The sequence below is a fragment of the Oreochromis aureus genome, linkage group 6 (assembly GCF_013358895.1).
Source record: "Oreochromis aureus strain Israel breed Guangdong linkage group 6, ZZ_aureus, whole genome shotgun sequence".
Taxonomy (NCBI): Eukaryota; Metazoa; Chordata; class Actinopteri; order Cichliformes; family Cichlidae; genus Oreochromis; species Oreochromis aureus.
In genome coordinates this window covers 17,754,163-17,764,564 of record NC_052947.1, presented here as the reverse complement: position 1 = coordinate 17,764,564, position 10,402 = coordinate 17,754,163, and the positions used below count along the sequence as shown (strand labels likewise).

Here is a 10,402-nt window from a genome sequence, read left to right as displayed (position 1 = left end):
TACAAAATATGTCAAAGACGACTAACTTTTGGTCTGCCCATGGTGTTAAAACATGATCCAATCATCTCACTTCTTCTTTGTCATATCATCTCATTGTTGTTCTAAGCTACATAGGTTTCAATAACAAGGTTGCACATTTGTTGCAGTGCATAATTACTATGTTGATATTAACTAAATGGCTTCACAATTACAAAAGACGTGTCAACAAAATCAAAACATCAAAAAGTGGATTTAAACCTCATTTTAATGGTTATATATGACGCACCATTTGATTAAAAAAAGTTTTGATTAAAAAAAAGGCATTTTGGAGAATTCTATTTTATATTTCGGACTCGCTTTTTCAGCAGCTAGGTTTACATATTGTCTTAGGAGAAGTGTCATTTATGCAACATCTATGGGCTATTTTCAAGGGTGGTACAGGAAATGTGCTGCAATTGTAGAGCGGCCCATTAGCGTTAGCATATGGAGTAGCATTATAAGAAAAACTGGAGCCAAACCCATTGGAAAAAGAAATGATCTTTTACTGGTTAAATTCAGACTTCAGATCTTATTGTAATATTAACTCTATTATATATCATACAGACTATATCATTATTGTTGCAAATGTTTATTGTGTTATTTAAAGTAGGCTATATTGTATATTTGTATATTACCACTGCCCTATAAAAAAGTAAATTATTTAACTTCAATCATGAAATGAAAAGAGGTGACGCTAAGCCACCATAACCAAAAACCAGCATGTATGGAACGAAAGTTTTTTAGCCAAGTGTTCCGGCGAACACATTTTCAGGACGGACCTAGCTGCGTTCTCTGAACTGATCATTTTGGTAAAGAAAAATACAAAAAATAGTCTATTTTCTTTTTAATGACGCTGGCGTGTAACATTCAGGAACACTTAGGAGGTTCCTTTACAGTCTAAAAGTCATGTACACATGTGTTGAGTGGTGTTGTAGTTTATTTTAAATGTAATTTGCTTATGAGTCACCAGCTCAGTCAGCGGACACGGGAGCTGCTAGCCAACATGAACAGAAATGTCAGAAACTTTTTGTAGCTGTAGTCCTCGTTGTCGTAATTCACCACCCGTGTCGCTGGCTGTAGTCCCTGTGCATCTTATTGGAAAAGCACTGAGATGAGATATCAACTAAGAGTTGCTCGTTCTTAGCTGAATTTCACACAGAAGAAGTCGCCCAGTTTCCTCCCGGCGTGGTTCACCCCGTTTGTCCGTGTTTGCAGGTGACGGAGTCGGTGTCAAGCTCCGCGTAGAACCAGAGATGCCCAAAAAGAAAACCGGTGCCCGAAAAAAGGCTGAAAATCGGAAAGAGCGAGAGAAGCAAATACGAGCCAACAGGGAACATGTTGACGTGGCCAAACACCCCTGCAACTCCAACATGGTGTGTAGCTGCGGTAGCTGATAGATGCCCAATTAAAACAACAGCAATGCCTTAATATGTATCTAATCTTTTATACTGTTACATTTTTGCAGGAATGTGACAAATGTCAGAGGTAAGTGACTTTATTCACTTATATGACCAATGTGCAACTGCAGATTCTCCATAATTCTGAGACAATTAACATTTTTTTTAACGTTTCTGATGCCACATGCTAGAAAACAGAAGAACAGGGCTTTCTGTTATTTCTGTAACTCGGTGCAGAAGCTGCCTGTCTGCGCTCAGTGTGGTGAGTACACTGCACGTGTTATTTGATTAATGTTGGAATGATATTCATTTTAAAGCTCACACTCCCTGCTTATTTGTGGCCTTCACATCCAAGCCCACTCAAAAACGTGCCAATTCACAGTCAGCTCAGTGATAGCAAGGTCCCTGCAAGGTCTTAAAAAGGTTAATATAACCCTAAATAAGCAACACATTGCACCAGGTCATTAATTACTTAAGAGAAAGTAAGTCCAAATTCAGAAGCACTGTGTGGAAAAATTATTCACACCTCTGGATTTATTAGCTTGTAGAACCAGCTTCAGCAGCAGTAATGAAGTAATCATTTTCTAGCTTGACTGGGCTGTGATTGGGCCATTCAATCATCTTAATGCTTTTTTGTAAAGCCATTCTGTTGTACATTTGCTGTGGTTGGCTTAAGCTTTAGATGTCCTCACCTTTGACTGTAGAATACTTTGGTGTACAGGGGATTTTACATGCCTGTAGAATCTTGGATGTTGCTCTCGTTTTTTGCAGTTTCTCTCAGCACTGCACAGACTGATCTGTGGGTGAATTTGTTGGAATCTGCACTTTTGGAAAGATTATGACATCGTGTTGACGTACCTGAATGCTCCAGACCAGCAACCTGCCAAAGCTTCTGTTGTTATAGATGTGCTGACAGTTGCTGACACTGTTAAGTACTATAAATGCAGGAGGGATGTCATTAGTTTTTCCAGATGTTTCTGCATGTCATGTCATGCTAAGGACCAGATGATTTTTTTTTTTTATGTGCTGATATGTAAAACAGTAGAATTGAAAGAAGGTTTAGTTTCTTTTTTTCACATAACCTTACAAGCCTCTACCATTACACTCCATTATTTTGTTAGATAGACAACAGAGTTCAAAAGGTTTGGCTCATGAACTCTGTGGTTTTCTTTTCTTTTCTTTTCTTCTTCTCTATGCTCTTCTCCTTATTATTCTGGTACAAGTTCATTTTTATTCGGCCTGTCTTGAAGCATGCTTAATCATCAATATAAGGAAATCCCAGAAAGTTTATTCTGTTATTAGCGTGTTTTTTTTTTTAGTGTTATCAGAAGGTTTAACTCAGGCTTAGTGAAAGCTTCTGTATTTACTTTAATAAAGATATTTCTTGATTGAAGACAGTAGCTTTGGCAAACCTAGCTCCTGGAGAGTGATTGTAGCTTGGCTAAATGTTGTGAAGGGGATTTTGTTCATGTATTACACTATTTACCATTACACTGAAATTATTTGTGTTAGTTTTATTCATCTGTAAAGTTTTCTTCCTGTTTTTAGGTAAAATGAAATGTATGAAGTCATCGGATTGTGTTGTCAAACATCCAGGGATCCACAGCACTGGAATGGGCATGGTGGTAAGTTTAAGTTTTCTATTCTATGTCTGTTTGATTTATTTTCCTGTAGCAATGTAATTTATGACTGTAAAAATGATATTAGGTTGACATTATTTAATGGAACATTGTTCATACAGGCCTGGTAGATTTTGTCGGGAGAAATAATATTTTTATTTATTTAGCCTTTGAGATAAACATCTCTTTTTCAAGGGCTACCTGGCCAAGAAGATGCACCATAGCAAAGTTTCATCAAACATCAAAACAAAATAAAACAAGTCAGTTAATTTTGTCAGTGGTAAATTTAATTCAAATACAAGGTCCAGTTCATGAATAGCAGTTGCACCCTCTGTACTTTCCCAGGGAGACAGAAGGATTCAGCTTTAGTGTTCTCTGAAAGGTATTTCATGAATGAGCTGCAAAATAAGGGTATGCTGTTCCAAGTTGGGTACTCTAAAGAGGAGCCAGCTAAAGGACTGCAAATCATCACAGCTGTCTGAAGGTATTAAGAGTTTACACAAATAAGAAGGAAGTTTACTTAGTAGGGCTTTGTACATAAAAATATACCAGTACTCTTGTCTCTGTAGGCTTAATGAAAGTCAAGAAACCAGACTATAAAGTACATTGTGATGTCCACTGAACAAGAAATTTGATAGGAAACTTAAGGAATGGTGATATGTTGAGTCTGGACAACGAAGCACAGAAGAGGCATAAGTGTCTGAATAATCCAGAACTTTTAAGAATGTAACCTGTACATGTTTTTTTTTCTTTTTTCCCCTAACTGATAAAGTAAGAGAGGCTACACTTTGATAATAAAAACCCAGTCTCCTCCTAGTGCAGCGGTCCCCAACTTTTTTTTGCGCGGTTTAATGTCACACAATATTTTCACGGACCGACCTTTAAGGTGTTGCGGATAAATACAACAAAATAAAATGATACGATAAAGACAAAAACTGTAGTATTTTGTAAACATAATAATAAACATGAATTCACTGTGTAATTGTGTAACTTTATTAGCAGCGTCCTTCTGAAATGCACCAACAGCATTGAGAGTAACATCCTCCTCTCTCCCCCTTAATGCGCTCTGGTCGTTATAGTAGTGCGTAAATATTTCTTTCAAAACAAGACACACAACTACAACACGGGAAAAAACCCAGGGAAACAGAGTTAACGATAAAAACCCTGAAAACCATAAATTTCACACCCGAGCCTCAACTTTCGCAGCCTGGTATCAAACGACTCGCCCGGGGGTTGGGGAGCGCTATACTAGGGTATGAATAACATACGCCTGGGATTGATTTTCAGAAAGCAACACAAATTTGATTTTGTTGGCATTAAGAATAAAGTTTAAACCACCCAATGATGCCTGCAGCAGCTGCCAGCAGTGTGACTCAGAGTAGAGCCTTGTGAGTAAATTATGGTGTCATCTGCATAAATGTGCGGTTTAGGCATAATCTTCTCTATATTATTAATAAAAAGGAAAAAAATAAACAGGGCCTAAAGTTGACCTCTGCGTGACTCCATTTAAAACCTTCATAGAAACCTGACTTATATTCATCTGTATAAACACACTGTGTCCTATCTGAAAGGTCATTCCTGAACTAGCCTGTAGTCTTATCATTCTAATTGAGTCTTTCTAACAGCAGCTCATGGTCATCAGAATAAAATCAACAAACAGGGCAGCTTTCAGTCCAAGGCAATAATAATAGAATTTGTTACCAACATAGTTGCTCTTACAGTACTGTTGAGTTTATTGAAAATTCTAGAATTTTGGTGTGAGTAGAAAGTTAGGTTTAGGGCAATATTTGTTGAGGGGATCCCATTGTTTTTTAAATAATAAAGTATAGGCTGCTTTCTAGATTTTTAGGGATGATATTAATCTGAAGAATCTGATTAAAAAACTGTTTGTGAGATTCTCAGATCCAGATGAATTTTTTTTGGCTCAATGGATTTCAAACAGATTGCCATAGAGGAAATAGGTTCCGGCCCAAAGACAATACAAAATGGAAAAGACAGTTCAATGTAGAGCACCAAGACTATTCTCCATTTGCATTAAAAACATAAGTAGCTGATATAAAATGTTCATAAAGATGCTCAAAATGTCTGCTTTATCCTTTATTTCAACTGAGTTATTTAAAATATGTTTAGACAGGGTGGAAGTGGGACTGGAATATGACAGGGACAATATCTGTTTTCAGAATTTAGAAGCATTTTTGAGGTAGATCGTAAGTACAGTGCTGTGGAAAGAAATTTTTGCTACATTTAAATGTTTCAGATCAAATGATTTTTTTTTTGTAATACAAAGATAATCTGAGTAACTACAAGATGATTAAATGATGATTTAATTTATTAAGGGAAAATGGCTATTTGAGTCTACCCGGCCGCATGTGAAAAGTATGGAAACTTAATCACACCCAGGTTATGCAGCAGGACAGTGATCGGAAAACATACCAGCAAGTCCACCTCTGAATGATTCGAAAAAATAAAACGACGGTTTTTTGAGTGGAATGGTCAAAGTCTGGGCTTATATCTGATGGAGATGGTTTGGTATGACCTTAAACAAGACTTATTTTTCAAACATTATTTTTCCACACAGGGCCAGGTAGGTTTGGATAACTTTTTTCCCCTTAACGAATGAAATCATAATTTAAAAACTGTAATATGTATTTCCTTGAGTTATCTGTGTCTAATATTAATATTTGAAGTGTCACACATATACAAATAAAAAAGAAATTAGGAAGGGGACAAATACTTTTTTCACAGCACCGTATGCATTGATATTTGGAATTTCTAGTCAAGGTTCTAGTTCGATTTCTTAAAACTCTTAAGAAATCCAGTCAGCAGGGGAATTTGTGGCCCTGTCTGTATCAGCTGTGCCAGTGCAGAGCTTTATCGAGTCCATTTTAGGGAGAAAACTTCTAGTGCACAAGGTCAAGACCTGCTCTATTTTTAAAGTCTGCTGCTGTGAGAATATTTTGCACGGGGCCGGGGCTTGGATCTACTTTCCCGCATAATGATAGCAGCAGAAAAATGACACACTTTAAAATCCCACCAGTATATTAGTTTTATAATCAAATTACTCAGCCATTCAATGCTGGGTAACAAATTTGATGCTGAGTAACAAACAAACCAAGAGATCCATGTTGCCAGCAGATTCCACAACAATCAGCCACTCGGGTAGATGTTGTCACTGATAGCAACAGCACTCCAGACGGCAGGCTAGGAGACTAAACAAGGCCTCAGGCACACCAACAGAGGCCGTCTACAACCAAGAAACAGCAGCTTGTAGATTCTGTCTGCATAAATCTGGGCTAGCTATTATTCAGTATCACTCTGACACTCTTTATGCTCGCGGTGCAGTGTTGTGCAAGTACAATCAAAATGAATAATTAAGCTAAGTAGCATATGATAAGGTGTGTCAAGGTCCACCTGGTGTTTAGCAATCAGTGTGTCTGTTTTTGCTACATGCCAGTAAACTCATCAGCTGGTTATTTAAACATAAAAAAGAAAGAACAATTTTTGATTTTGGTTCTTGTTATTCTCCCACTCAACCACAAGGGCGCAGTGTGCGACTTCTGTGAAGCTTGGGTGTGCCATGGTCGGAAATGCCTGAGCACTCACGCCTGTTCATGTCCTTTGACTGATGCCGACTGCATCGAGTGTGAGCGCAGTGTCTGGGATCATGGTGAGACCACCCCTGTTTGATTGTTTCGCCTGCTTACCTAAGTAGAGCCACTGACTGGTTTAACTTCTTAAATAGGAGGGCGAATCTTCCGCTGTTCCTTCTGTCAGAACTTCTTATGTGAGGATGATCAGTTTGAGCACCAGGCAAGCTGCCAGGTTCTTCAAGCAGAAACCTTCAAATGTAAGTCACACTGTCATTCAATGGGTTTTTTTCAATGGGGTGTTTAAAGCGTATCATTTCCATATGAGCAGATAATATCCAAAGGGTAAATGTGCAGTAGTGATGTTACGAATGTGTTTTCATAACATTGTTGCATTATTTTAGGTGTTTCCTGTAATAAACTGGGACAACACTCCTGTCTGCGGTGTAAGGTGAGGAAACAGTCTGTGAAAATACAATGCAAAAGGATCACACGCATGTTTGTAAAAAATAAACCCACGTTATCAGCTTGCATTACAAAACTGTTTGTAACAACAAAAGAAGAACGAAACAAATCTGATAAGACGGCTACAAATTAACATCGTTGTTTTCATGTGGTTTTGCTTTTGGTTTTTCCCCCTTTATCTGGAAATATTCCTCGTGTACAGCAGACACGTAACTGAAACTAAACATCAAAGAGCTTTTAACGAATAAAATGGTAAGAAAGCGCTCCAGGCTGGCAACAATCGACCTGCTGAAAATAGCAGTCGGAGATCATACTGCCTTTAGCTGTTCCTTGTGCTCATTTAAACAGTTGTCAGCTAATGTTACAGAGGTTAAAAATAAGTTGGTCATATCAATGACCTATAAGAGTAGTTGCTAGGCCAGATAGTCGCAGTGCATATTTTTACTGAAGTGCACAAGTGAAGGAATTTACCAGGCAGCTTATGACAATATGTAGCCAAGGCATACTTTTGCGATAAATCACTTCTTAATGCACAACAAGTGAGTATTCTTATCCTTAAATGTGCGTATATGGAGTAATGTTTGTTTATTTATACTGGAAATCTACAGGATAAAGAACTCCACTATAAAAGATGCACTGCATAGATACCAAGTGCCAGTTGAGTAAATAATTGACTTGCATTTTCTCAGGGCTGTTTTGAAGCTTTAAATAAAAGCTACCCTCACATGCCCATTTGCACACTAAACATTGCACATTACATTACATTACCCTGCTGTAATCAATCCTGCTAGTCATGCTAGCTGAAAGGGATGTCTTCTCAACACTGTAAACAATGTGGATCCTCCCTCAAAGCTATGTTTTAGCTGGAGCTGTTTATTAATTGAGCGTATATGTTCTGCTGGTCTCCTAGCAACCAAACCGCATTTCCTGATAATGAGACTCTGCCCCAACTCCATATAGACAACAAACAACAGGACTGATTATACTATGATAAGCTGGTAATTTTGAAGAATTTACGCCAGTTGAACTTTAGCATGCATTTCTGCACAGAGAAGCCTTGGTTATTGAGGATGTTAGAATGTAGGAATGACTACAGCAGACATTCAGGTTTATCAGGCTTCATCGGGAACAAAATAAAAACATATTGAGTGGCTCACAAAATTTACACAAGTGCCGCTTGCGTGGCAATCTGATCAGAAAGCATTTGAAATACGAAAGCTGCTTTTTGGGACGGGGGTTATTTATTTATATTTCTAATTCAACCTTTTTTTAAGAGTACGGTCTGTATCAAAAAGGCAAAGGACAGCTGCTTTATCTTGGTTGCGGTGAGTGAGGATCTCTGAATTTGAGACTGGAGGAAGGGAATACGATCGAGTTTTTATGGATGAATGGATGTGGATGAATGAGCTAACTCTTGTCTAAACAAGCCTGAACTGTTACTGCTTTGCTTTCTTTAGTTTTGAAGTTAAGCGAGAACTATGCAGCGATATCATGTTCATGCACCAGCGTTTCCATGCCACAACTGACTGAAAGTTTAACTGTGTCTTGCAGGCTTGTTACTGTGATGATCACACTAAGAGTAAAGTCTTCAAACAGGAGAAGGGAAAAGGTCCTCCGTGTCCCAAATGTGGTCACGAGACACAGGAGACCAAAGACCTAAGCATGTCAAGTGAGTGCTATGCAGACCTTTAAATGACTGGAAGTTGTTTAGTTGTTTTTCTTCCCGTAAAGCTCCTGTTTCGGGGAAGTTGCCACAGCTGCTACTTCCCCGCAGACCGTTTTTTGAAAATGAAACAAAACCGTAAGGGGAAAAATGAATTCTTCGTTTTTTCCCCAAAGTCATGTACTCAGTGCAGCTAATTGTAATTTCTAGAGAATTGTTCAGAAACATTTAGGTTTTTCTCCCATACTTATTGCTGTGAAAGCGTAGTCTGATGTTATGCAATTAAACTTTGACCTTGGAAGCGGTGCCAAACACGTGGTGGTCACATTGCTGTTCTCTCAAATGTGCTGCCAGGATTTGATTTCTATCTGTAAGGACTTGCTATTAGCAGAGTGATGTATTTTGAAACAAAAACCCTGCTCAGTGAATCTGATATTTGTAGCTCCTCACAAAGAGTTTAGCAATATTAACATTTCACTTCCGACATGGGAGAGAGGCAAAAAAATGTGGAAGGATCACAGCAGGGTCATAGTCATATGTTGACAAGAGGAACAAAGTGATATATAATCAGTTAAATTACAACCTGAAGGCTTAGAATAAACATAGCTTGCAGAGAATTACGTAGACTGTATCTTACAGGACCTTTTCTTTGGCGCTTCACCACCACGCTTAATGACACCAGAGCTAACGTGACACCTGTGCATTGTTCACAGCGCGCACCTTGAAGTTTGGTCGACAGGCCGGTGCCGACGATGACGACGGTTACTACGATGGCGCGTCCGGGTACGATGCCTACTGGAAAAACGTAGCGTCCGGTGGTGGAGACCAACGAGACGACTACGGAGAAGACGATTACTACGAGGAAGACGAGGACGAGGAGGACGAGGACGAAGAGGAAGAAGAAGAGGAGGAGGAAGAAGATGAAGAGGGCGAACAAGAAACTGCGTCCGAGTCGCTGGCTGGTCTTAAATTGGATGGTGCTGCTGCCTAAGCTGATGGTGACTGATGAGCTGGAGCAGCTGGAGCACGCAGTCCTGTAAACCCAAAGGATCCTCAAGAAAGCTCCTCAAGAATTTAGATGCACAATTAAGACTGGAGATGAATATTAAAGCTGATATGTTTTAACTTTCCATATGTTACTTTGAAAAAGAAAATAACATTTTTTTTAAACAATATTCAAGCAGCTGTATAGAGACAAAATGAATAAAAGACTCAAATAACAGTTTCAATTTAATTTCAGTTTCATAAATTAAATACCTGCTAATATTATAAACCTGGCTAAAAAAAATGTGATGGTGCTCAGAAAGCTTTAAGTGCCCCACTTTCTCCTCTGTTTTTACAGTCAAGCCTGGGTTAAGTTATGAAACTGCTTCTTTGCAGTGAATTTTGATACAGGAGCAAAGGCTGATCTTTGTGTTGCCACGCTCCAACGGTTGTCACATTCGCCTACTGTGTGAACGGTTCCTGGAAACTCAAGAAAACACTTCACCCGTTGCATACTGGTAGTGGCAGCTGTGGCTACAATGTAGCTTGCCATCACCAGTGTGTGAATGGGTGAATGAATGTAGTGTAAAGCAATTTGGGGTCCTTAGGGACTAAGTAAAGCGCTATACAAATACAGGCCATTTCAAGAAGACGATGTTACTCCTATTG

General features: G+C 38.7%; 1 protein-coding gene across 1 annotated transcript; it reads left to right on the top strand.

Annotated features, from left to right (window-relative positions):
- Positions 1-732: 732 nt before the first annotated feature.
- znf330 (zinc finger protein 330) lies at positions 733-9,971 on the top strand. Its single transcript, XM_031752277.2, has 10 exons — positions 733-827; positions 1,234-1,391; positions 1,484-1,503; positions 1,607-1,677; positions 2,964-3,040; positions 6,575-6,701; positions 6,777-6,881; positions 7,026-7,072; positions 8,638-8,755; positions 9,463-9,971. The coding sequence occupies exons 2-10, from the start codon at positions 1,272-1,274 to the stop codon at positions 9,738-9,740; spliced, it is 963 nt and encodes a 320-aa protein (XP_031608137.1). The 5' UTR covers positions 733-827; positions 1,234-1,271; the 3' UTR covers positions 9,741-9,971.
- Positions 9,972-10,402: the final 431 nt, after the last annotated feature.

Bases quoted from the DNA above. Each gene is read 5' to 3' on its own strand.
- znf330 (XM_031752277.2), top strand. From the start codon at position 1,272: ATGCCCAAAAAGAAAACCGGTGCCCGAAAAAAGGCTGAAAATCGGAAA. The intron at 3,041-6,574 runs GTAAGTTTAAGT...CTCAACCACAAG, and splicing joins GCACTGGAATGGGCATGGTG to GGCGCAGTGTGCGACTTCTG. The intron at 8,756-9,462 runs GTGAGTGCTATG...CATTGTTCACAG, and splicing joins CAAAGACCTAAGCATGTCAA to CGCGCACCTTGAAGTTTGGT.